Genomic DNA, 27333 nt, shown 5'->3' on the forward strand with positions numbered 1-27333 from the left:
TCTGTACTCCATACAAATGACAATTAAAAGTTTGTAATGTCCATGTATGTATTTATTAACAAAAGTATTTTAAATATATACATGAAATGTGAAGCATTTAATTGATATAAAAAAGCGCAACAAAGTAAGTCCAAAATAAGCCTGTCAGTTCTCAGGTGGTGGTGCCTTTCTCCGCACGGACTTGATCAAGGCTTGCTGGACAACTGGGTACAACTTGTGACATCCCTCAATACAGACGCGCACCGCTTCAACCAGCGTGTCCTCTCTCATTTCCCCGTCGGACTGCAAGCCTGACACCTGGTTGAGAGTGGGCAACAGCGCCACTGTTACGCTACCCAGGTTTTCCCCGTCGCTGGCGACCCAGCAGCCGCTCTCCTCTGAACAAGTAGGGTCGATGAGGTAGGTGTCTCCGTCCTGTCGGAGCGAACAACCTAGCACCAGGTCGTACATCTCAATACCGGCGTCAGCAAGCGCCATGGAAGCACAGGTAACAGCGTGGGCAAGAACCGAGCCGTCGTTTTCCAGGATCATCACGTTGACTTCTATCTGCGAGCGCGGGTACTTGTGCAAGCACACCCCCGGCCGCAGGCCCTCCAACAAGGCATGAGACAGATCCTTCTCCTCACTCCCCTGGATCCACGCGCCTCTCTTCTGACACGAGAACGGCGCTAATCTGAAGTCACATACCAGCCGTCCAGAATTCATATCCGTCTCGTCCTTTCTCTCGGTTTCCTTGGGGCCGTATACTGAGCACATTAGTTTCGTGTTCCCTGCTTCTATGTACGCAGATCCCTTAGCTTGGCTGACTAGACCGCATCTTGCGAATACCGGCCGTACGTCCGTCTGCCCTTGCTGTCGACCATCCCCTCGACTTTCCTTCGGAACTATTTTCTTAGCGCTTTCGGGGATAAAAAGTAAAGGAGATTGTGATTCTTCCGGGCCCCGCACTCGTTTTGTATCAACCGGCATGATTAAAAGCTAACGCAAGGAGCTAAAGCATGCAACCGATCTACAAAGATGGAGCGAGGTACGTGACGTCAGTGCCCTACTGGGTTGATGGAAGGTGAAGTCCGTTATGACTCCAACTCCCAAAAGCCTCCACGTGAAACTTATTTTTGAGTTATTTTTTGGACTCTGCAAAAGTGCGCTTTACCGCCACCCAGCGTTAGTTCTACCCTCGGCTTTTTTATTTTTTAGAAAAGGGACAAGAGCGAAATGTTGGTTTGTTTCTGCTCGGATTCTTATAACCTTATACAGTGTTGAGCCGATTAATTGGAAAATCGAATTTTGCATTGATGAAAAGTTACGTTCTCATTAACAAGGCATTTATGTATGCAGAACTGCTGCTCACTAGATTTTTTTTTAGTTTTTTTTGCACAATTCTTTTCAAAGGGCTATAGTCCAGGTTTCAGACTAGTATGCGTGAAAATCCCAGGAGATCAGCAGTTTCTGAGATACTCATACCACCCTGTCTGCCACCACCAATCATTCCATGGTCAGAGTCACTTAGATCATATTTTTCCCCATTCTGGTTGATGTGAACATTAACTGAAGCTCCTGACCCATATCTACATGTTGTATGCATTGCATTGCTGCCACACAATTGGCTGATTAGATAATCGCATGAATAAGTAGGTGTACTAAAGTGAAAATGTTCCTAATAAAGTGCTCAGTGAGTGTATGTACACTCACAATTCTGCTCACAATCTACTTGTTTCAATCTAACCCCCCCCCCCCCCCGAAACCCATAGTTGTCAAACTGATTGGCACCCCTAACAATTGTTGTAAATAAAATCCACCAAAGTGAATTTTGCAATACAATTTTACTTAATTTTGTTAATCTCAATCTAAAGGAACTATATTGTATCATTCCATCACTTCCTGTTTCACTGGAGTATAAGCATGCTAAATCCCTTCCTCATCTATCAGCATGGAAAAAACGAAAGAACTGTAAATTCAGAAGAGATAGATTGTAATTTACCATCACAAGTCTGGTAATGGGGACAAAATAAATACATAAATACATTAAAGCACTGTAAGGGCAATAATAAAACATGCAAAACAAATGGAATGGTTGCAAAATTGCCAGGAATAGGACGTGCAAAGAAGAGCACATTTGGATATCATTCACACACACAAAACCAGGGATATCAATCAGTTCTGCATGGAGAAATGGCCAAAAATACCCCCAAATGTGCTCTCCAACCTTTATAGGAGAAGACTCATGGCTGTATTAAACCAGTTTTTCTAGGGAAAAAGAATTTGGTTGAATCCATTGAATAATTAAAAAACACACTTTGCACATGTTGGAAAATAAAGTTTATTTCAATAATGGCTATTATCTTTTAGTATTTTTTGTGCGTATTTATCAAGGGTGTCAATGATTCCGGAGCCCACTGTATGGTGTTTGCTGGAATTGGTAGCTAGTCAATGCTACATATTTGTTTAAAATGAGCTTTTATATCTCAGATATTCCCTTGTGCGTAATATTAGAATGAAATCATACAAAACGTAACGTACCCTACAGACATGACCATAAAATATTGTAAACGTGGACAACACAGATCGGATTTCACTTTAGCACCATATCTCATTTGCTTCATTGCTTTTACGTCATAAAATGTAGTCCTCAACCTCATGGTCGCGCGAACAGCTTGTTGCTTTTTCATTGCATCAGCCACGGCCACGAACCACCGGGTCCGCGCGACCTTCCTCAGGTCGCCTTGCTGACGGTGAATTGACAGAAAATCCAACCAATAGAAACTGAGCAGCTCCCTACTGTGGCGCGTATAAGCCAATGGGATATTTTCGTCGGTGAACTTATTGCTTTGCAGTGTCGGTGTGGTTTTGCCCGCGTGAGTAGACTGAGCACGGTGTGAGAGAAAACGGATACGTCTTCCGATAAACGTGAGTACTGGAGGAAAGAAAAAACAAATATTAAGCTGTCATACGCATTCACAAGGGTTGTACATGTAGCTGTTGTCTGCATTTTTCTATTGCTTACAAATTAGCCGCATCAGCAGTCCATTTGCTTCTGAATCTAAACCGGTTTGAGGAAATGCGATTCAATGGTGTGCGTCATCTTTCTGCTGCAGGCGGTCTCAATAAGCCCGTGAATGAAAATGTACTTTGATTGTTGCCTAGCGTCATCATATTTAGAAATGAATACGCGTGCTCCTTTCATTTTTAGTTGGTTACATTATTCATTAATTTTGTTCTCCGGTTTGTATCATAATGCTCGCTGGCAACGAGGCCATTCAGTTGACAGCTCCTAAGTTATACGCAAGTAAGACCTTAAGTTAGCCACAATTGCTAAACACAGATCGCTCAGTAATATGGAGAGAAGCAGCCGTCTGCTTAACTGGATTACATGCGGTTGCGCGAACAGGTGTTGGCCTGTCAAAGTGGTCTGTCAAAGTGTCATTTACTCTGTATTGATAATGTTAATTGGCTAGTTCTACTAGGGTCAGTTCTTTTGAACGAACAATGATAGCGACAGCGTCATAGTCTATTCGTAGCTAGTTCAGTTACAATAGCTAACAATCGAACAGTCGCATTATGTTCTTTCATAAAAAACCACGCGATCTGTCACGTATTACTAGATTTCAGTGGTTCATAAAGAGGTAATGTTATCTTGTGCGTTATCTCAGAGTGTGGGTCAAGTCCCTTGCAAGTACGCTGGTTAGATAATTGCTATGCCCGTGGATACATTCCAGCACTGCATCACGGCTGGTACAATCAGATACACCGAAATAGCGAGCCGCTGTATTCACCCGGAACCACGCACCCGGCTGGTAACGTTAACTACATCAATAATATACTAGCTAGGTGCCTTGTTTGCTGACCTGACTGCCACTTCCCGTAGCCTCTGAAAATATTCCAAATAGCCATGTTCCGTTGTCACTTCTTGAAAAGTGTAGTATAAATTGGTATTTGCTGCTTGGGGGTGTGTTGGCATGATCCCTTTGTGCAAGAGAGGAAGCTCTTTTTTACATTTATGTATCTCTATGTGTACAATGAATGACCATCCTAGGTCTTAATCCTAGTGTGGCTAATAAAATCAAATGACCATGTTTATTAAAATGGCTTTACAATGGTTTACAAAGATAGAATTAAAAAAGTTCTTATTGCTATTTTGGGATTTTGGAAAAACTGGTGGCTTGGAACCTATCATTTGGGACTTTAGCATCTAATGTTGCTGAGATAGACCCTGGAGTTGCTCCTAATTAGCTAGACTGTTGACTTGTGGGCATTATTTTGTATGCTGACTGTGATTTTCCACCACGGTTGGGGCTTTGATTGTGTGCTGTCTGGTTAGCTTAATTTGAGATGTTGCTTCCTCTGGTGTAAAGGCAGTCACTATGGTGCAGGTGGGGTTGTCAGGACCGGGACCAGGGCTGTTTACTGGCCTCCGCTCCCTCTCCTAGATGTATTTCCGACAGCTGTTAAACTTCCCGGATCTCTTCAGGGATTTAGTCGGTCTCTGGGGTAAAAAATGGAGAGGGGGGTGGGAAAGTTGAGGTTGCAAAAATGTGAAGCGCATTTTGCAACTTGCAAGGTATCGTGTAGTAAACATTCACTGGTACCTCCCCCAACTTGGATCACCTCCATGAAAGGGTGCGTTATCCTCTTTGAACCGCATAATTGCAGGTGTCAGCAGGTCATGGCCACCTCCTCATCCTTCCCTTGCTGTCTTCTCTTGAGGGAGGCATTTCCCAACCTACATTTGTGACACAAAACAAGCAAACTTAACAGGTTCTCTACAAGGGAGGATAGACGATGAACAAATCAAAATGGAACTGAATCGCCCTGGCAACCTATTGCTCTAGCGCAAGTATTTTCTCTTTTTGTCTGATAACCTTGGAATGTTAATGGATTCATAACAATCACCCAAGCTTTTTTTTTTTTGATAATAAAAACACACCAGCCAGTCTTATAGACTATGATTTTTTTTTTAACCTCTCTCAAAAACACAAAAGAGAACCAAACATGTAGTTTTTTTTTGTCAAAAAACATGTAGTTAAATTGTCGGTCCTTAATCCCTCATCCCATTCCTCTACGTGCACTCATGAATTATTCCTGAACCACCCAAACTTTATACCCTTGCTGGGAGGTTCCATAATTTGGAACCAAACCCCGCTTGGCGTGGCCTCCATATCTCATCCTGCCATTTTGGGGATTCCAGTAACCCAGTCCTGGTCTAAGCAGCACCTGCTTCTGCTGTGTATCCTATTCATTATGTAGTTGTTAAAGGTTTTGCTGAGTCACTGGGGACTTGGCTACCTTCTGGTTCAATGTGGATGGTTGTATCCAGAGGTGGAACCATTTTAAAAAGCTGTTGGAAGGACTGGCAGTTGAGTTTGTTGCAGGATGGAACTCTATGAAAAGTCAATGGTAAAAGGCTTTACTTTTGCCTGAATGGATGAAGGCTCTGTATCATCAGCAAATGATCGACATGCAGCTTTTTATATTTCGGTTTCGCTGCTCTATTTAATAGGGAGCAGTACACCGGCAGTTCCTGAAACATCCGCTTTACCTCCCTATTGGATGGGTATTAAAAGGATCGACTACTTCTCATGTGGAATTGTCTGGTTTGTATACAAGTGAGATATTCTTGCTGTTCAGGGGTCTACACTAGGAGCATGTGCTCCAATGCTGAAAGATGTAGGAGCACATGTATGGATCGCAATTAGTAGATGTTCCGCTGAAATGATTTTCTCATTTAGCGATTACCATTTTTCAGGAGCAGGTGCTTCTAGAATGGGTGCATTGTGGAGCCATGTTATTCAAGAGTGGCGTTGGGGCTGCTGCTTGGCTCGTCCTGTTGTGACACTGTTCTGCTGCGTGGGTGGGGCTCTTTCCCATCGCTGATTCTTCACCTCCTATCTCCTTGCTCTTTGCCTGACCCAGAAATCAATTGAGGTTTGCCATCTTTAAGGAAATTCCAATTAAATGTTCCTTCTCAGAGCTTGAAGTTGGGAGGTTCCCAAACTTTTCTTGAGCAGGGAAACATGAGATGGTCCTTTTGCATAAGTATTTTTCAGAAATGCGTGAAGTACAAATGATCGACCTGGATCCACCTATGTCCATCCGTCATGCATGGGCCACATCTTCAACTGACGTGGCATCAAAATGACGTCTTTACCCACTTTTCTTGCCTCTCCCGATGGGTGAGGTTAGGAGCAAGAAAAGGAGCAGGAGTGTGGGCTGAAGAAATGATGGTCTTTGGAATTTCTTAACCATTTTTCCCCCACAGTCAATGTTTCAATTGAGCCAGTCAATTTGGAAAACCTCATTCTAAAATGTGTCTGTGTGTGTGTTTGTTCGTACCATCTAGGCAGCAGCTCCTGAAATGGACTCCTCCCTGACTGCCGTTCAGATCCGTGAGAAGTTCATCGACTTCTTCCGGCGCCATGAGCATCAGTACGTCCACTCGTCCGCCACCATTCCCATGGACGACCCCACCCTGCTCTTCGCCAACGCCGGCATGAACCAGGTACGCCGTGACGCCACCAACCGTCATCTCAGTTACGGCCCAGTCGACTAGAAAGTCGTACTGCTGTGAGTTCGCATTGGTGTATAGAGCTCATTAGCATGGAGCGATTGGTGTAAATGGAAACATGAAATCCAGAAATGGCCTGCCAGGAATGGAGTTGCCCTCCCCTAACCCCAAACATGATGGTTCAGTCTCCTGTCAGTGTCTGGCCGATTGTTTGATCCGTAGACTGCATCTGAAAACCCATACTAGCCTACTCATACTAAATTTCAGCCTGATTTTCATTCATGATTACATTAGATCAAACACAAGTACAAGTGCGAACAGGACCTGAGAGGACAGTACAGTTCCGAGTCCTAGTGTAACCATACAGATATAATCGGAACCCTTGAAGAATACATCAACTTCCAAACTAGCATACCACAGTTGGCAGCTAGAATACCCTAGGTATAGTAGTACTGGTGTAGTTGTAGTACAACAATACAATAGCTAAAAATGAAACGAGTAGTATGCAGTACTCTGGTACTCTGCTATCCTCATACTCATACTTTTTACATTCATCCATCCACCCCACCCCACCACAGTTTAAGCCCATCTTCCTGAACACCATCGACCCCTCCCACCCCATGGCCCGCCTTCGCCGCGCAGCGAACACGCAGAAGTGCATCCGTGCCGGCGGCAAGCACAACGACCTGGACGACGTGGGCAAGGACGTCTACCACCACACCTTCTTTGAGATGCTGGGGTCCTGGTCCTTTGGGGACTACTTTAAGGTGAGCCTGAATTCACATCACTCTCTGTGTCGTTTCTCTAGCCTGTATGTGCATTGTTGCTCATTTCTTGTTTCCCCTCCTTGCAGCAACTGGCCTGTGAGATGGCTCTGGAGCTTCTCACTAAAGAGTTTGGGATCCCCATCGAGCGCCTGTACGTCACCTACTTTGGGGGACACGAGGAGGCCGGCCTGGAGCCAGACCTGGAGTGCAAGCAGATCTGGCTGGATCTGGGGTGAGTGGAACCAGGACTCACTTGGAATGATTGTTGGTGCCAGACAAGGTGGTTTTGAGTATCTGAGAAATGGCTGATCTCCTGGTATTCTCACACACAACAGTCTCTAGAGTTTGCAGGGGATGGTGCGAAAAACAAAACGCATCCAGTGAGCAGCTGTTTTGAGGGAAGAAATGCCATGTTAATGAGAGAGGTCAGTGGAGAAGGGCTAGACTGGTCAAAGCTGACAGGAAGGTGACCGTAACACAAATAACCACACATTACAACCGTGGTATGACTATCTCTGAGCACACAACTCGTCAAACCTGATAAGTGAATAGGCTACAGCAGCAGAAGACTTAAGTCTAAAGAATATCTTGAATAAATACCTAATAAAGTGCTCGCTGAGGGTATATGTTGTTGTAACTGGCCGTTTTTGGTGCGTTTCCGTCTCTGCCTGCCCGTTCCTCAGGATGGACGAGGCCCGCATCCTGCCCGGCAGCATGAAGGATAATTTCTGGGAGATGGGCGACACGGGCCCCTGCGGCCCCTGCAGTGAGATGCACTTCGACCGCATCGGGGGCCGGGACGCCTCCCACCTGGTCAACATGGACGACCCCAACGTGCTGGAGATCTGGAACCTGGTCTTCATCCAGTTCAACAGGTCCGCACCTTGTATGCATGCGTGTGCACACGCGCTTGCACATTGGCAATAATATATATATGATATGAATAATGTGTGAGCATACACACACTTGTACACTGGCAGCTTCCACATAGTGTGTTGTAACACAGGGTGTCAGTATGTAGTGGCATCATATGTGGTTTGTGGTGCTACATGGCATTTAGGAATGTAGTTGTAGCCATTAGTGCAGGTCTGAGTATTCGTGATATGCTCAAGATGAAGAGCAACTCCACCGTCTCCCTCCTGAGCACTATTCTTACAGGGCATTTGAAGGAGGACAGCTCTACTGATCTGTTTAACAGAGTCATAAACACTCACGACTGCCCTCAAAATGTCTTGTTCAAAGCTGAAGAGCTGACGGAGAGATTACCACACACACACACACACACTTTCACTCTCTCTCACACGCTCCCTCTCTCTCTCTTTCTCACACACACACACACACACACACACACGCACACTCACTCACTCACTCACACGCACTCACTTTCTCTCTCTCTCTCACACAAACACTCACTCACTCACACACGCACTCACTTTCTCTCTCTCTCTCTCTCTCTCTCTCTCTCTCTCTCACACAAACACTCACTCACTCACACACGCACTCACTTTCTCTCTCTCTCTCTCTCTCTCTCTCTCTCACTCTCACACACTCACACACACTCTCTCACACACACACACACACACACACTCACACTCTATCTCCAGACCCTAACGCGATCACCCCCCCAGGGAGTCGGAGACGGTGCTGAAGCCTCTCCCCAAGAAGAGCATTGACACGGGCATGGGGCTGGAGCGCCTGGTCTCTATCCTGCAGAACAAGATGTCCAACTACGACACCGACCTCTTCGTCCCCTACTTCGAGGCCATCCAGAAGGCAAGGCCCTCGCACACACTCATCAAAATCATTTTCCTCATTCTGATCTCCAAACCCTGAACGGCTCTAATCCCAGGATCCATTCTGCCTCCCCTGCTGAAAGCCATTGCAGCTTGCTGAAGCACAGTTGATGCATGTCCTTATGGCGTACCCGAGCCCTCTGTTTGGTCGAGGCGTTTAGGGTATGGAAATGAGCATTCCCTGATTCAGTCAGGGAAGAAAACCTCCCTGCAGGCTTGTGTGCAGCCCCTCTCCATCTGTCTTTCTGCCTGCCAGTCTCCCTCCTGCCTCTCTGCCGAGGCGCCTGGTTAGCTCTGTTCGTAAAGGTCTGATTGACTGGCTCTCTGCAAAACTGTGCAGTCTGCAGGGTTGTCAGTAATGGTTCGTTCTCTCTCTTGAGACGGCTGGTTAGCTCTGTTCGTAAAGGTCTGATTAACTAGCTCTCTGTGTAACATAGTGCAGTCTGGAGACTGGTTAGCTCTGTTCGTAGGTCTGATTAACTAGCTCTCTGTGTAACACTGCAGTCTGCAGAGTTGACTTTAGTGGCTCGTTCTCTGTTGAGACGGCTGGTTAGCTCTTTTATTAACGGTCTGATTGACTGCCTTCTCTGTGTGACACTTTGCAGTCTTAGTCTTCCATCATCGTCAGTGTTTTCATCTTTTTTAGGAAAGATTTCAGTCTCAATATAAGACGAAAGACTTAAAGACTTAATAAAAGACTTTTTTTTTTTTTTTGCATTGTTGTTCATGGAGTAAATTGCACCAATCTGCTGCCTATTTTGTAATAATAACCTCCACAGTAACCCCAAGATGAGCTCTCATCCCAACGGTAACACAAATTTGGAGTGACTGGTTGACTGTTTTTGAGTGTGGTGGTGTGTGTGTGTTGGCGTGTGTAACTGATGTTTCGGTCTGTTCTTGGCTCTAGGGTACAGGCGCCAGGCCGTATACAGGGAAGGTTGGTGCTGAGGATTCTGATGGGATTGACATGGCTTACCGTGTGCTGGCAGACCACGCCCGCACCATCACCATCGCCCTCTCGGACGGCGGGCGACCCGACAACACAGGCAGAGGGTGAGCACTGTCTCAGAGCTGTTCCCTGTGTGTGTCTCAGAGCTGTTCCCTGTGTGTGTGCATGTGTGTGTCTCAGGGCTGTTACCTGTGTGTGTGTGTGTCTCAGGTCTGTTACCTGTGCGTGTGTGTGTGTGTGTGTGTGTGTGTCTCAGGGCTGTTACCTGTGTGTGTGTGTGTGTGTGTGTGTGTGTGTGTGTGTGTGTGTGTGTCTGTGTCTCAGGTCTGTTACCTGTGCGTGTGTGTGTGTGTCTCAGGGCTGTTACCTGTGTGTGTGCATGTGTGTGTCTCAGGGCTGTTACCTGTGTGTGTGTGTGTGTGTGTGTGTATGCGCACCTGTCTCAGGGCTGTTACCTGTGTGTGTGTGTGTGTGTGTGTGTCTCAGGGCTGTTACCTGTGTGTGTCTGTGTGTGTCTGTGTGTCTGTGTGTGTGTGTGTGTGTGTGCGCGTGTGTGTGTGTGTCTCAGGGCTGTTACCTGTGTGTGTGTGTGTCTCAGGGCTGTTACGTGTGTGTGTGTGTGTGTGTGTGTGTGTCTCAGGGCTGTTACCTGTGTGTGTGTGTGTGTGTGTGTGTGTGTGTGTGTGTGTACGCGCACCTGTCTCAGGGCTGTTACCTGTGTGTGTGTGTGTGTGTGTCTCAGGGCTGTTACCTGTGTGTGTCTGTGTGTGTGTGTGTGTGCGCGTGTGTGTGTGTGTGTCTCAGGGCTGTTGTGTGTGTGTGTGTGTGTGTGTGTGTGTGTGTGTGTCTCAGGGCTGTTACCTGTGTGTGTGTCTCAGGGCTGTTACCTGTGTGTGTGTGTGTGTGTGTGTGTGTGTGTGTGTGTGTGTGTGTGTGTGTGTGTGTGTGTGTGTGTGTGTGTGTGTGTGTGTGTGTGTGTGTGTGTGTGTGTGTGTGTGTGTGTGTCTCAGGTCTGTTACCTGTGCGTGTGTGTGTGTGTCTCAGGGCTGTTACCTGTGTGTGTGTGTGTGTCTCAGGGCTGTTACCTGTGTGTGTGCATGTGTGTGTGTCTCAGGGCTGTTACCTGTGTGTGTGTGTGTGTGTGTGTGTGTACGCGCACCTGTCTCAGGGCTGTTACCTGTGTGTGTGTGTGTGTGTGTGTGTGTGTGTGTCTCAGGTCTGTTACATGTGCGTGTGTGTGTGTGTCTCTCAGGGCTGTTACCTGTGTGTGTGTGTGTGTGTGTGTGTGTGTGTGTGTGTCTCAGGGCTGTTACCTGTGTGTGTGTCTCAGGGCTGTTACCTGTGTGTGTGTGTGTGTGTGTGTGTGTGTCTCAGGTCTGTTACATGTGCGTGTGTGTGTGTGTCTCTCAGGGCTGTTACCTGTGTGTGTGTGTGTGTGTGTGTGTGTGTGTGTGTGTCTCAGGGCTGTTACCTGTGTGTGTGTCTCAGGGCTGTTACCTGTGTGTGTGTCTCAGGGCTGTTACCTGTGTGTGTGTGTGTCTCAGGTCTGTTACCTGTGCGTGTGTGTGTGTGTCTCAGGGCTGTTACGTGTGTGTGTGTGTGTGTGTGTGTGTGTGTGTGTGTCTCAGGGCTGTTACCTGTGTGTGTGTCTCAGGGCTGTTACCTGTGTGTGTGTGTGTGTCAGTGCTGTTACCTGTGTGTGTGTGTGTGTGTGTGTGTGTGTGTGTGTGTGTGTGTGTGTGTGTGTGTGTGTGTGTGTGTGTGTGTGTGTGTGTGTGTGTGTGTGTGTGTGTGTGTGCGCGCTTGTCTCAGTGCTGTTACCTCCGAGGCCGAGCACCATTCTATTCCCTCACATGTGCCACTGTGTAACGGAAATAGTAGCCTGTGTCACCTGCTTGCAGTCAGGGGAGAGACGTGGCTTCTGGGAAACCATTGATACCGCAGTGAGCATTGATTCAGAAATGCATCATTGCTCACTTTGCAAATCCTGGAAAAAATTGGTTTGGCACATTCTACAGACTGAGCAATTACAGTTTTGGAATAGGATTTTGGTGCCTGTGTGTTTATGAAAAAGCTAAGATGTTGGTGCCTGTGTGTGTGAGTGTGAAAATGCTCTACAATTTTGGTGTGTGTGTGTTCACTGCTCTAAGGTTTCAGTGCATGTGCGTGTGTGTATGTGTGTGTGTTCACTGCTCTTAGGTTTCAGTGCGTGTGTGTGTGTGTGTAAATGCTAAGGTGTCTGTGTGTGTGTGTGTGTGTGTGTGTGTGTGTAAATGCTAAGGTGTCGGTGTGTGTGTGTGTGTGTGTGTGTGTGTAAATGCTAAGGTGTCGGTGTGTGTGTGTGTGTGTGTAAATGCTAAGATGTCGGTGTGTGTGTGTGTGTAAATGCTAAGGTGTCGGTGTGTGTGTGTGTGTGTGTGTGTGTGTGTGTGTGTGTGTAAATGCTAAGATGTCGGTGTGTGTGTGTGTGTGTGTGTGTGTAAATGCTAAGATGTCGGTGTGTCTGTGTGTGTGTAAATGCTAAGATGTCTGTGTGTCTGTGTGTGTGTGAAAATGCTAAGGTGTGTGTGTGTGTGTGTGTGTGTGTGTGTAAATGCTAAGGTGTCGGTGTGTGTGTGTGTGTGTGTGTGTGTGTGTGTGTGTGTGTGTAAATGCTAAGGTGTCGGTGTGTGTGTGTGTGTGTGTGTAAATGCTAAGATGTCGGTGTGTCTGTGTGTGTGTAAATGCTAAGATGTCTGTGTGTCTGTGTGTGTGTGAAAATGCTAAGGTGTGTGTGTGTGTGTGTGTGTGTGTGTAAATGCTAAGGTGTCGGTGTGTGTGTGTGTGTGTGTGTAAATGCTAAGGTGTCGGTGTGTGTGTGCGCTCACAGGTACGTGCTGAGGAGGATCCTGCGCCGTGCGGTCAGGTACTCTCACGAGAAGCTGGGAGCTCAGAGAGGCTTCTTCGCCACGCTGGTGGACGTGGTGGTGGAGTCCCTGGTGAGGACCATTTCTCACTCTCCTCTTTCCCTGAATAAACTCGCCTCCTCTCCTTCCCCTCACCTCCTGCGCCTCCCTCCCTCAGGGCTCTGCTTTCCCTGAGCTCAGGAAGGACCCCGACATGGTGAAAGACATCATCAACGAGGAGGAGGCGCAGTTCCTCAAGACGCTCACCAGGGGGCGCCGCATCCTGGACAGGAAGATCCAGAGCCTGGCAGGCAGCACGACCATCCCAGGTGGGGCTTGGCAGGGGGGTGCTTTAGGAAAGCTTGCTGCATGTCTTTACATGGGGCAGAACCCTACCCCGCAGGTGAGCGTTTCAGAGGTCTGACTGAAATCCACCAACAACAGGGGTTTCTTTTGAAAGCAGCGCCTGTCTCTTTTCTCACACACACAATTTTATTTTTCTCTGAACTGGTGGAATCTGGGTTTAAATCCTGTCCCTGTCAATCACAAAATCTCTCTCTCCTGCCCCTCCCTCCCTCTTTCTCTCTCCCACTGTGAACTGACAGCCTGCAGCTGATTCTCCAAAAAACTGTATCCAAATCCGCTTTTCTTTCATTTGACATCGCCAAACTTTTGACAACACTTTCAAACAATTGTTAAATAAATAACTTGTATAAGTCGAGACTTAGAATAACCCTAACTTTTGCAAACAAATCCTTTAAAGTGTCATTTTCTGATAAATGAAATAATTAAACTTTGATGCTGCAGTTGTAAACATGCTGACGCCCCTGTCACAGAAGTGAGGCTCTGTTTGATGCTGCAGTTGTAAACATGCTGACGCCCTTCTCTCTCTGTTGTCCAGGGGACACTGCCTGGCTGCTGTACGACACCTATGGTTTCCCCCTGGACCTGACTGCACTCATCGCTGAGGAGAGGGGTTTGGGAGTGGACATTGAGGGCTTCGAGGAGGAGAAGAAAGCCGCCCAGGTGAGGACGGCCAACATTACATCACTCGACACCTACAGTTAGGTCCGGAAATATTTGGATAGTGACACAATTTTCATAATTTTGGCCCTGTAATCTACCACAATGGATTTGAAATGAAATAATCGAGATGCAATTGAAGTAGACTTTCAGTTTTAATTTGAGGGTATTTACATCAAAATTGGAGGAAGGGTTTAGGAATTGCAGCAATTTTCATACATAGTCCCCTCATTTCAAGGGAACTAAAGTAATTGGACAATTGACTCAAAAGCTGTTTCATGAGCAGGTGTGGGCTATTCCCTTGTTATTTCATCATCAATTAAGCAGGTAAAAGGTCTGGAGTTGAGTTCAGGTGTGGCATTTTCATTTGGAAGCTGTTGCTGTGAATCCACAACATGCGGTCAAAGGAGCTCTCAATGCAAGTGAAACCATGGCCATGGCCATCACACACAGGCACCAAAAAGAAAAAATCCATCAGAGAGATAGCAGAAACATCAGGAGTGGCCAAATCAACAGTTTGGTACATTCTGAGAAAAAAGGAACGCACTGGTGAACTCGGCAACACAAAAAGGCCCGGACGTCCACGGAAGACAACAGCGGTTGATGATCGTAGGATCCTTTCCATGGTAAAGAAGAACCCTTTCACAACATCTAGTGAAGTGAAGAAGACTCTCCAGGAAGTAGGCGTATCATTATCCAAGTCTACTATAAAGAGAAGACTTCACGAGAGCAAATACAGAGGGTTCACCACAAGGTGCAAACCATTCATAAGCCACAAGAATAGAAAGGCCAGATTAGAGTTTGCCAGAACACATCTAAAAAAGCCAGCCCAGTTCTGGAACAGCATTGGACAGATGAAACTAAGATCAACCTGTACCAGAATGATGGGAAGAGAAAAGTATGGAGAAGGCTTGGAACGGCTCATGATCCGAAGCACACCACATCATCTGTAAAACATGGTGGAGGCAGTGTGATGGCATGGGCATGCATAGCTTCCAATGGCACTGGGTCACTAGTGTTTATTGATGATATGACAGAAGACGGAAGCAGCCGCATGAATTCTGAAGTCTATAGGAACATTCTGTCTGCTCACATTCAGCCAAATTCAGCAAAGTTGATTGGACGGCGCTTCACAGTACAGATGGACAATGACCCAAAACATACTGCGAAAGCAACCCAGGAGTTTTTCAAGGTAAAGAAGTGGAATATTCTACAATGGCCGAGTCAATCACCTGATCTCAATCCGATTGAGCATGCATTCCACTTGCTTAAGACAAAACTTAAGGCAGAAAGACCTGCAAACAAACAACAACTGAAGACCGCTGCAGTCAAGGCCTGGCAAAGCATCACAAAGGAGGAAACCCAACGTTTGGTGATGTCCATGGGTTCCAGACTTCAGGCAGTCATCGCCTGCAAAGGATTCTCAACAAAGTATTAAGAATGAACATTTTATTTATGATTATATTCATTTGTCCAATTACCTTAGGTCCCTTGAAATGAGGGGACTATGTATGAAAATTGTTGCAATTCCTAAACCCTTCCTTCCATTTTGATGTAAATACCCTCAAATTAAAGCTGAAAGTCTGCACTTCAATTGCATCTCGATTATTTAATTTCAAATCCATTGTGGTAGCGTACAGGGCCAAAATTATGAAAATTGTGTCACTGTCCAAATATTTTCGGACCTAACTGTATGTCACTGCTTAAAATCTCATGTCTATTACTTTTTTGCCAAATAAGACGCAGCTATTGCCAGTGAGGCAAGTTACACTCATTTCAAACGTTGCCAATGGGGTAAGAATATTTCCCTTTGTCGATCAAACGGTGACTTAAAATATTTTTCTCAAGTAGAGAAATGAATGTTCTGCTTGACCGTTTGGTAGAGCATATCATATGTTTTCCATGGCTCTTTACTTGGCGAGGACATTAAAGGGTTACAAGATGCAGTGTACACCTCCTTATACCCAGGGGTGGAAACTCCAGGTTCAGAAAGTAAAAGTCCCCATCCTCCCCGTCCCCCCAATTACCTGGATTTGCTAATTGGCATAATTATTCAGCCAGGAGGTATAGTGTTGGTGAAATCGGCTGAACTGTCACTCTCCAGATTCCACAGTCTGGGTCATCCTCCGAGACGGGAGGGAAGGTTGGCGGTGAGAGCAGAGCTGGAGAGGGAGGGAGAGAAGGAGAGAGGGAGAGAGAGGGAGAGAAGGAGAGAGGTGGAGAGGGAGGGAGAGAGGTGGAGAGGGAGGGAGAGAGGTGGAGAGGGAGGGAGAGAAGGAGAGAGGTGGAGAGGGAGGGAGAGAAGGAGAGAGGTGGAGAGGGAGGGAGAGGGAGAGAAGGTGAGAGGTAGAGAGGGAGGGAGGTGTAGAGGTGTAGAGGGAGTGAGGGAGGGAGAGAAGGAGAGAGGTGGAGAGGGAGGGAAGGAGAGAGGGAGGGAGGGAGGTGTAGAGGGAGTGAGGGAGTGAGGGAGAGGTGTGGAGGTGTAGAGGGAGTGAGGGAGTGAGAGAAGGAGAGAGGTGGAGAGGGAGGGAGGGAGGGAGAGAGGAAGGGAGAGAAGGAGAGAGGGAGGGAGATGGAGCACGAGCGGGACGTGTCGAGAGAGGAGGGGCCGGAGGGAGCCTGCCGTCACACGTCCGTGTTTCAGGGTCCGGTGGCCTCTCTGCGGAAGGCCCCGGGGGATTGTGGGGTGGAACTGCGGAGCCAGCAGACGGTGGAAATGGCCTGACTCTGGCACGGTCGATGGAGCGGATAGCTCTGGTCTCGTTTTGCCCTGGAGACCCGAGGGACTGAGCTGTGCTCAATCGCTCTTCCCCAGCTCCCTTTAATTAAGTATCCGCTCTTCTGTGGGAGCCACACTGCCTCTCATATAAAAGGTGCCTTCTATCGAGAGAGCGCTCTACTTGGATGAGTGAAATATACAAACCTCTTTCTGCATCCTCCGTTTGCTTCTTACATATTCACATAAGGTGCAGTCCTTGTTAAGAACAGAAACACAAAGATTGAGCACTGTCACTTTTTTGCACACTTTGTTGTCGATTTCATTGAAATCAAAACCGATTTACAAGGGTGGGACAGTTTTGCCATTCTTTTCTCTTATTTCAGTGTTCAATGATTGAGTTTCCACATTTATTTTGGGAGGGAAATCTTAGACTTCAGAGACATGGCTCTTCCTTATTTCCTTTATTATTACTGGGCACCTAATATTCAGAGAATTATTGTTATTAGTGTGGTCACCTTCCATGAAGCATTGTGTGGTCAGCATCAAAGTTGAATTATCTTGTCTTCTCTAAATTACCCCCCCCCCCTTTTTTTTAATGAGTTGTGTGTGGGTTCTGTGCACTAAGGCAGAGACTGTTCTGTTGTGTGCTCTCCCTGTAGTTGTAATGCGGAAAGCAATTCAATATATTGGTCCTTTGGACTAGTGTGTAGTTATCTCTGCAGTTTGCACCTTGGTTTCATAATAAACTACTAAAACAAAACAAAAAGAAACCCCACAATGTACACATGGGTATCTGCTAAACAATATTAGAAAATATATTTTCATTTTATGTCTGGACCTTTTTCGTTAAATCATTTGTTCGGTCTCTTTTCATAGTCTCTGTTGGGCCCTAGTCTAGCCGTATTTCTCCATTAACTGCAGTGACTTTAAATTGTACAGACAGCCTTACACTCCAGAAGGTAAAAAATTATTCAGGTTGTGGAGTCCTCTGTTGGAGTTTAAGGGGTCGTCAAATGCCTAGTATACTGTATGTATGTCTTTTAAAGAGCCACTGCAGTCCAGGTACATTTAGATTTCACCACAAGATGGTATAAAATGTCTACACATGTTCTGGAGGCAGGGACGTATCTGGAGAAACACTCCGACACACGCACTCAAACACGCCCCGCCTCTGGTGTGTGCGCGTTCCCCGTCACGCCGTGTCTCTGCCCTCGCCTGCACTCCGACACACGCACTCAAACACGCCCCGCCTCTGGTGTGTGCGCGTTCCCCGTCACGCCGTGTCTCTGCCCTCGCCTGCACTCCGACACACACACTCAAACACGCCCCGCCTCTGGTGTGTGCGCGTTCCCCGTCACGCCGTGTCTCTGCCCTCGCCTGCACTCCGACACACACACTCAAACACGCCCCGCCTCTGGTGTGTGCGCGTTCCCCGTCACGCCGTGTCTCTGCCCTCGCCTGCACTCTGACACACGCACTCAAACACGCCCCGCCTCTGGTGTGTGCGCGTTCCCCGTCACGCCGTGTCTCTGCCCTCGCCTGCACTCCGACACACACACTCAAACACGCCCCGCCTCTGGTGTGTGCGCGTTCCCCGTCACGCCGTGTCTCTGCCCTCGCCTGCACTCCGACACACGCACTCAAACACGCCCCGCCTCTGGTGTGTGCGCGTTCCCCGTCACGCTGTGTCTCTGCCCTCGCCTGCACTCCGACACACACACTCAAACACACCCCGCCTCTGGTGTGTGCGCGTTCCCCGTCACGCCGTGTCTCTGCCCTCGCCTGCACTCCGACACACGCACTCAAACACGCCCCGCCTCTGGTGTGTGCGCGTTCCCCGTCACGCTGTGTCTCTGCCCTCGCCTGCACTCCGACACACACACTCAAACACGCCCCGCCTCTGGTGTGTGCGCGTTCCCCGTCACGCCGTGTCTCTGCCCTCGCCTGCACTCCGACACACGCACTCAAACACGCCCCGCCTCTGGTGTGTGCGCGTTCCCCGTCACGCCGTGTCTCTGCCCTCGCCTGCACTCCGACACACACACTCAAACACGCCCCGCCTCTGGTGTGTGCGCGTTCCCCGTCACGCCGTGTCTCTGCCCTCGCCTGCACTCCGACACACGCACTCAAACACGCCCCGCCTCTGGTGTGTGCGCGTTCCCCGTCACGCTGTGTCTCTGCCCTCGCCTGGCAGGCTGACGAGGCGTGTCCGTCCTGTAATGGATATCCTCTTCAAGCTTAACTTGGACGGCGGGCCACCGAACAGGCACGCTGCTGATCAGTTAATGTTCATTAAAGCGTGGCGCGCCAAAGCAGCGCTGCGTCCAGGAGACAAATGAAACGCGGGTTTCAGAAGAACGGGCCGGTTGACCTCTCGCGTTTACAGCTCTCTTCTGCACCCTGGCCGGGCTCAGACTGTTTCGGCGCGCCCTCATGTTGTGCGTTCGGCCCCTCATGTTGTGCGTTTGGCCCCTCAGCTGCGCTCCCAGGGGAAGGGCTCCGGGGAGGAAGACCACATCATGCTGGACATCTACTCCATCGAGGAGCTGCGCAACAAGGGCGTTTCCACCACCGACGACCAGCCCAAGTACCGCTACACCGCCGAGAACAACGGCGGCTACGGTGAGGTCAGGGGTCACAGGTCAGAGCGGGGGGCAGGGCTGATGGCTTCGGTTCATTCAACGGCACGGACCTCACCTAATGGATCTGTCACACAGCTACACCCACGCCCTGTCTCACGTGCTCTCTAACACTGTCACACAGTCAATAGTGCTATTATGTGTGTGTCTGTATTTGGGGGTCTCCATGCCCGAGTTTTGCATTTGTGTGTGTTTATACCGATGGGCGGCCTGTAGCGTAGTGGTTGAGGTAAATGACTGGGACACACTCGGTTGGTGGTTCGATCCCCGGTGTAGTCACAATAAGGTCCACACAGCCGTTGGCCCTTGAGCAAGGCCCTTAACCCTGCATTGCTCCAGGGGAGGATTGTCTCCTGCTTAGTCTAATCAACTGTACGTCGCTCTGGATAAGCGCGTCTGCAAAAATGGCAATAATGTAATGTAATGTTATATATTGAGTGTGTGCAGTGTGTGCAGTGTGCAGCGTTTGTAGCATGTTTTTGTGTATAGTGTGTAGCGTGTGTACAGAATTTTTGTGTGTGTTTGTGTATTGTGTGTTTGTGGGTACAGAATTTCTGTGTGTGTGGTGTTTGATGTGGCGTATAATGTGTGTGCATGCATACTGAGGTATTTGTTGGGTCCGTTTGTGTGGTGTTTGGTCTAGTGGTGTTTTGTGAATTGTGTAATGTGTGTGTGTGTGTGTTTGTGTGTGCAAGATTTGTCTGTGTGCGTGTGTGTGTGGTGTTCTGTGTATTGTGTAATGTATGTGTGTGTGGTGTTCTGTGTATTGTGTAACGTGTGTGTGTGAGATGGGTCTGTGTGTGTGTTCCAGTGTTTGAGCCGGCCGTGGGGACAGTCCTGCGTCTGAGGAGAGAGCGTGCCTTTGTGGACGAGGTGACTACGGGTCAGGAGTGCGGGGTTCTGCTGGACCAGACCTCCTTCTACGCCGAGCAGGGCGGTCAGACCTACGACGAGGGCTACATGCTCCGGGAGCACGACTCCGCAGAGGACGTAAGCGCCTCGGGCCACCAGGGGGCAGCACCGTGCGCTGTGTGTTCACATCAGACGGATTCATCTGAGCGCTAATCATAATCCTCCCCGGTGTTATTATCATCAGTGTCTCACTGATTGTGCCTCTTAGATTTAATTGTACAAAACGAGCTGTGCATTATCTCTCACACACGCCCCAAATCAGGTTTAATCTCCCGCTCTGCACACTCTTACCGTTTCTCCATCCTTCCGTCTTCTCCATCTCTCCCTTCACTTCTCCTCCCTCTCTCTTTTAATCCTCATTCTCAACTTGCTTTTCTTCCCTTTCCCTCGCCACTTCTGCTTCCCTCCCTCTCTCCTCCTCTCCGTGTTCTCCTCCTTCTCCCTCCATCCATTTCTCCCCTCTCCCCCTCTCCTTCTGTCATTCCCTCACTCTCAACTTCCTTGCCCTTCCATCTCTTCCATGTGTCCTCCTCTATTCATCCCTCTCTCTCTCTCTCTCTCTCTCTCTCTCTCTCTCTGTCTCTGTCTCTGTCTCTGTCTCTCCCTCCCTCCCTCCCCCTCTCTCCCTCCCTCCCTCCCCCTCTCTCTCCCCCTCTCTCTCTCTCTCTCGAGCAGAAGATGGAGTTCACGGTGAAGAACACTCAGGTTCGGGGCGGGTACGTGCTGCACATGGGGACGGTGTACGGGACGCTGAAGGTTGGAGACCGCGTCACTCTGCACATCGACGAGGTAGGCCCCGGCCCCGCCCTGAGGCTCGTCTGCTTTACAGTCAATTCAGCAACTCTCACTCTTTCTCCCTCCTGCACTCCCCCACCTGCTCTCCTTTTCCCCTGCTTCACCCTCATCCCCCTCTCTCTCTCTCTTTCTCCTCCTTCTCCATTGCTGTCACTATCACTGTATGTCTCTTTACATCCCTCTCCCTCTCCCGCTCTGTCGGCCAGGCTCGGCGCAGGCCCATCATGTCGAACCACACAGCCACTCACATCCTGAACTTCGCCCTGCGGGGGGTGCTGGGCGAGGCGGACCAGCGGGGGTCCCTGGTGGCGGCCGACCGGCTGCGCTTCGACTTCACCGCCAAGGGCGCGCTGAGCACGGGGGACGTACGCCGCACGGAGGAGATCGCCTGCGCCATGATCCGCGACGCTAAGGTCAGGGGTCAGGGGTCAGAGGGGTGGGCGGGGACGCTCGTTTCTGCAGAGCGCCTGACCTAATGGGCATTTTCTCAAAGCCGCGGAGGGCTAGGTTACAGGCTTTATATAAATGAAAGTTATTTTCAGATAGGCTGCATCTCTGTGTTGTCCGTGACCTCCATGAACCTGAGTCACTCTCTCCTGTTGTCAGAGATTTAACGGTGTTCTTTCATCTCTCCCCCCTTCTCCCACTCTCACTCTCTCCCTCTCTCTGTCTGCTGTCTGTTTTTCTCTTTCTCCCACTCTCACTCTCACTCTCTCTGTCTGCTGTCTGTTTCTCGCTTTCTCCCACACAAATGTTCCACCTCCACGCTCTGTCTCAACGTCTCTCTCGCTCTGACTGTATTTGTCACTGTCTACCGACCTCTTTTTTTTTTTCTCTCTCTCTCTCTCTCTCTCTCTCTCTCTCTCTCTCTCCCTGTCCTTCTCCCTCTCCCTGCTCCCTCTCTTCTTCTCCCCATCTCTCATCCCCCTTCCTCTTGCTCTCCCCTCCTCTCTCTCTCCCTCCCTCTCCCTCTTCCCCCCCCTCTCTCTCCCCCCTCTCTCTCTCCCTCCCTCTCCCTCTCTCCCCCCCCTCTCTCTCTCTCTCCCTCCCTCTCTCTCTCTCTCTCCCTCCCTCTCCCTCTCCCCCCCCTCTCTCTCCCTCCCTCTCCCTCTTCCCCCCCCCCTCTCTCTCTCCCTCCCTCTCCCTCTCCCTCTTCCCCCCCCTCTCTCTCCCTCCCTCTCCCTCTCTAGCCGGTGTATGCGATGGACGCCCCTCTGGCAGCTGCAAAGGCGATCCAGGGTCTGCGCGCGGTGTTTGACGAGACGTATCCAGACCCGGTGCGCGTGGTGTCCATCGGGCTGCCCGTCCCTGACCTGCTGGCCGACCCCAGCAGCCCCGCCGGCTCGCTCACCTCCATCGAGTTCTGCGGGGGAACGTGAGTCCGCCCAGACCCATCCGGCACAGACTGGTCCAAAGTTCCCGGGGTGGGGGGTAGGGAAAGGAATTGAGGGGTGGAAGAGAGAGGGCATAGGCATAGGCATAGGGAAAGGGGGTTTGTTATCATATTAGAGAGCGAGGAAGAGATGGCGTGACCTTTGACCCTTCTTTTTTTTTTTTTTTTTTTTTTTTTTGCTCCAGCCACCTGCGGAACTCCGCCCATGCGGCTCCCTTCGTCATCGTCTCCGAGGAGGCCATCGCCAAGGGCATCCGGCGCATCGTCGCGGTAACGGGGCCCGAGGCACAGAAGGTGAACGGGGGCGGGGCGCTCACAGTAGTTTTGTAAGACCAGAAATCGGTGGAGATACAATCGCATATGCAATCAGTGACTCTGCTTTGAGGCAGGCATTGCATTTGGCTGTGGAGAACAAAGGCAGAATTGATTTGTTCTCACAAGTTGGTGATTGACACTTTGTTGTTGCTCCGCAGTTATGCGGTTTAATAACACCGTCTACCATCACTAATAAAATATACTGTCAATAAGTCCGCTGATGTTGCTGTGTGTCCGTCATCCAGGGAAACAGTTTTATTTTCCCCCTATCTGTCATCTGTTTGAATTGGGTGAGGTTCTTATTCCAGTCTTATTAAAATGCTTTTTCATTTTGAGTGTTTTTCACAATACTGGAGATTCAGCGTGTGTCCTCCCCCCTTTGATTTATTTCTTTAATGTAAAAATAAATGTCTTCGCCTCTGCTGCGGATCTGGAGCAGAATCCGTAGGCTATAATCCTGCTGAATGGCATTGTGTCTCCTTCTGTAGACTGTGGAAAAACAAACATTTATTTTTCAAGTGCTGTCATCTTCAGGATGTCTTGATTTTAGAAGAGCTCTTTACATGTGCCAAAAATGAACAGCTTGAGTGCGAGGGGTGTGCAATGCATTGAAAGCAGATGTTTCCTGAGTGAACCTTTTGAAGAGTAGGCCGGTATTCATGCAGGCAGCCTCTGGAGGTGGAAACTCAATGTACGTGTGACTGGGGGGATTGCGTGAGGTGACCACAAACTGCCCGAATGCCTCTATACCAGCCAAAGTACAGCTGGCAGGTCTTCACAACTTCTGTAAGAATATAAAATATCCTTCATTGCGCACGAAAACTGGCTGGAGTTATCAAAAACATGTACACAAAGACCGAACTGTTATATACAAATAAAAAAGTCCAGAAAGTGAACTTGGTGTCTGGCAAGTGTCCAATGAACCAAATGCATAATAGTTCCTAATTCTAAAAACGCGCTAACTCTGAGAAACATCGATAGAATGTCCGTTGTTCACTGGAGGTATTATCATTGAAGTTTCGCTGTTGCATACTTCTACAAAAGTACTTGTACATAGAAATGCTATTATCTGTGTTTCCTATAGGCGCTCTGGAACACCGTGAGCTCACGTAGAAGCTCCTCTGACCTGTAACCATAACTTACTGAACTTTTCAGGATAAAAAATATATGTTTAGTAAGCAAAATGCAGTATTTTGCACCTCATAAGACCCATAATATTGATCAGTTATTATAATTATAGTATAATATAACTATAATATAGTTATATTATAGTTTCTATGTGTCCTGTTGGAGTCTACAAACCTTTTGGAAAACTGCCTTGACATAGCTTAGAAAAAACAATTCAGAATGGTCAAATTTGTGTTGTGTTGTGTTGTGGCTCCATTGAGTTTATAACCGAATCGGCCACAGCCACAATAATATGTATCCATTCAGTCTATTCTCAGTGAGACTGAAAGCTTCCACTTTTACTGTGTTTGGGCTTCTGTAACTTTTTGTTTGTAATATTTAGAGTAATTCTGACTCTTGCAAAACAAACCCCAAGTGGGGTTTCAGAAGACACCAGGACTATGCATGTAGGCAAAAGAGTTCAGGAATAGTAACCATTTTATTTTGGGTATGTTATTTTCAAGCTTGTGTCAAGGAAAGGGTGATACAGCTTACTTTTTTTTACTTTACCTTTTCCATAAAACAGTCCATTTTTTTTCCCCCACAGCTGCTTTCTGAAACGAGGTTAAGCATCTTACTGAAGGCTACAACAGCAGTGCCCCACCAGGGGATCCAACCTGCAACCTCTAAATTAGCTCTGTTCCTGAACCTTTGGACTGCACTGCCGACCCCTTTCTCAACACGCATCACTCAAACTCCCCTCCCTGTGTCGGTTCTCTTACAGGCCCAGAGAAAAGCAGACGCTCTCAGACAGTCTCTCTCCGCTCTCGGGGAGAAGGTGAAGGCACAGACTGCCCCCAACAAGGACGTGCAGAGGGAGATCGCCGACATGACTGAGGTGAACCTACTGAAAAATGGACTGTGACTGTGACTGTGACTGTGTGTATGTGTGTATGTGTGTATGTGTGTGTGTGTGTGTGTGTGTGTGTGTGTGTGTGTGTGTGTGTGTGTGTGTGGCATGTTATGTGGCGTTTGGACATCTCACAGTTGTGTTCACCTTTCACCTATGTCCTGTGTGTGTGTGCTCTCTCTCTGCAGACCCTGGGCACGGCAGTGATCTCTCAGTGGCAGAAGGACGAGATGAGGGACTCCCTGAAGGGGCTGAAGAAGACCATGGACGACCTGGACCGCGCCTGCAAGGCGGACGTGCAGAAGCGGGTGAGCCCTGCCTCTCTGCGCCCAGCGGACCCGGCTCTGCGTGCCTCTATCTTCATATCAACCTCGCTCTTTCCCTCCGCCAGGTATTGGAGAAGACAAAGGAAATGATTGACAGCAACCCCAACCAGCCCCTGGTCGTCATGGAGATGGAGAGCGGAGCCTCCGCTAAGGTAACCCTTTCCTTGCCTCCTGTATGTGTGATGCGTCTCTCCTCTGCAGCATTGGTCTCTCCCATCGGATGTGTGTGTGTGCACTCTGAGCCCCTCCGTCTCTCCCCAGGCTCTAAACGAGTCTCTGAAGCTGCTGAAGACACACTCCCCGCAGACTGCTGCCATGCTGTTCACTGTGGACAACGAGGCGGGCAAGATCATCTGCCTGTGCCAGGTGCCCCAGGTACGCTCTGGCCAGCCTCGTGTGTGTGTTGTGTAGTGCGTGGTTTACCTTGTAATGTTCTGTATCTACTCGGCTACGTTTTATATTTCCGCATGTGCAAATGAGGCATGCTTGTCTGTGGATTTTTCCAGCAATTATTCAATATGGTGTTCCATCATATGACAAACTGACAATTTGTCGAGCCAAAGCAAGCGCATTGCAAATATAGAGGGACCTTAATCCAATAACAAAAATTAGTACAATTCTTAAGAGCTTAATAAACATTAATTCCTGTATCCCTTTCCCTGCGCCTTTCAGGAAGTGGCCAATCAGGGCCTGAAGGCCAGCGATTGGGTGCAGGAGGTGTGCCCCCTGCTGGATGGAAAGGGAGGGGGCAAGGACATGTCCGCCCAGGCCACAGGCAGGAACACGCAATGCATAGAGGAGGCGCTGCAGCTGGCCAACGACTTCGCTCACCTCAAACTGGGCAACCTGGACAACTAGCATATCAGACGGGAGAGTAGGGTGGGGGTCATTTTGGGTGGGGTGGTGAGGTGAGGTGATGGGAAACTACAGTGAGTGTCCTCCAAAACATACCCTGGGGTGTGCTGGCTCCACAGACATTCCACACAGCGAGCTGTAAAAGCTGATTCACACATCGTCTGGTAGGAAATGAAAGCACAGTGCCACCTCTCTGTGTGGAGGGGGACTGCAATTGCATGTACCGGTAACCTTTCTTTTCCTCGACTAGTCATCCCATCATCCATCCAGCTCATGCGCACACCTGTTGCCTCTCCCACATTTTGGGGTGGGGCGGATATTTTCTAGTCTTAACCGAGTAATCATTGGCGGGTGGGAGGTGGGGGGAAATAGAGGGAGTGTTGTTTCAGGGGACAGACCAGCCCACTAGATAATAGCCATGCAGTGCTTGTCACCTGATTCTTCCTCCCACTTTTCTATACTTACGTTTTTGTTCTTGCGATGTCACTTCCTGCGGGATGATTAAGCAAAATGTACCCCACCTCCCCCATTTAAAACTGACACACTTGCACTGAAAGAACGGGTAACATCCAACTGGCCTCTGTTGGCTACTGAACTGTGCTATAGGGAAGTCCAAAGCACACAGCGGTTAGCAGTGGCACAGTGAGCTAACCACTACCCTGAAGCATTTAATAAGGAATGACCGCGGGGAGCTATGCTAGTCTGTTCATTAGCCTGAGCGCAGGGATACGAGCCATCTCATGTTTGTGTGTTGTGTGGAATGGGGGGAAAAAACGGTAATAAGTCAGGAGGTAGAGGGGCCGCTGAGGATTGCTGTCCGTGCCGTGCGTGTGGAGTGAGACTTATTTTCACCTACTGATCGTAGTCTAATGTGGTGACCTGTTATTGTAGGCCCGTGTCTGCATCCCTCAATAAACACGAGTCCATGCAACCGATTCCTTCAGTTGTGTTTTGTGTGTCTGTGTGTCTGTCTGTGTGTGTGTGTGCGTTACAGTGCAGTTTGGCAGACATTCTTGCCCACAGTGAATTACGTAAGCGAAGCAAATCAGTATTACCCTCAGGAATACAAAACTGTAATGTCACCAGGAAGGCACAAATGCCCACATATTACCAGTAACTAAGTTAGGTTCATAAGTTAACAATTTGTATTGCGACTAAAGAAAGTAATGCTGGATGGATAACCTCTCTACGCAGCTATAACTAACATTATACAAAAACATGGGTTACCTGAAGGGGTTCAGGGAGCCGTGATGCGATCTGGAGAGGCGAGTCTTCAGTACGTTGGTGTTTGTACAGTATGTTCTGCCGTGGGTGGGTGTGTGTGGGTGTGGGTGTGTGTGTGTGTGGTGTGTGTGTGAGCACATGCATATGTATGCACGTGTTAGGTCAGACCAGGGCAAGGCGACCCATGCTATGCCTGGTGACTCATGCTGTAGCGAGCGG

At 48.7% G+C, this 27333-nt stretch overlaps 2 protein-coding genes across 3 annotated transcripts; one reads left to right on the plus strand and one right to left on the minus strand.

The window, feature by feature from the left end:
• Positions 1-30: 30 nt before the first annotated feature.
• exosc6 (exosome component 6) lies at positions 31-1074 on the minus strand. Its single transcript, XM_061244687.1, has one exon. The coding sequence runs from the start codon at positions 967-969 to the stop codon at positions 145-147; it is 825 nt and encodes a 274-aa protein (XP_061100671.1). The 5' UTR covers positions 970-1074; the 3' UTR covers positions 31-144.
• On the plus strand, positions 250-26825 carry LOC133130256 (alanine--tRNA ligase, cytoplasmic-like). 2 transcript variants are annotated; one of them, XM_061244684.1, is made up of 21 exons: positions 250-399; positions 6338-6496; positions 7081-7269; positions 7356-7501; positions 7953-8144; positions 8898-9042; positions 9970-10115; positions 12881-12989; positions 13075-13225; positions 13798-13922; positions 19116-19260; positions 20089-20267; positions 20865-20978; positions 21191-21397; positions 22175-22359; positions 22563-22671; positions 24584-24697; positions 24898-25017; positions 25101-25187; positions 25297-25410; positions 25708-26825. In XM_061244684.1, the coding sequence occupies exons 2-21, from the start codon at positions 6353-6355 to the stop codon at positions 25891-25893; spliced, it is 2907 nt and encodes a 968-aa protein (XP_061100668.1). In that variant the 5' UTR covers positions 250-399; positions 6338-6352; the 3' UTR covers positions 25894-26825. The 2 variants fall into 2 exon arrangements, with proteins under 2 accessions (XP_061100668.1, XP_061100667.1); XM_061244683.1 differs by lacking the exon at positions 250-399 and adding an exon at positions 2756-2907.
• Positions 26826-27333: the final 508 nt, after the last annotated feature.

The sequence above is a fragment of the Conger conger genome, chromosome 6, assembly GCF_963514075.1.
Source record: "Conger conger chromosome 6, fConCon1.1, whole genome shotgun sequence".
Lineage (NCBI taxonomy): Eukaryota > Metazoa > Chordata > Actinopteri > Anguilliformes > Congridae > Conger > Conger conger.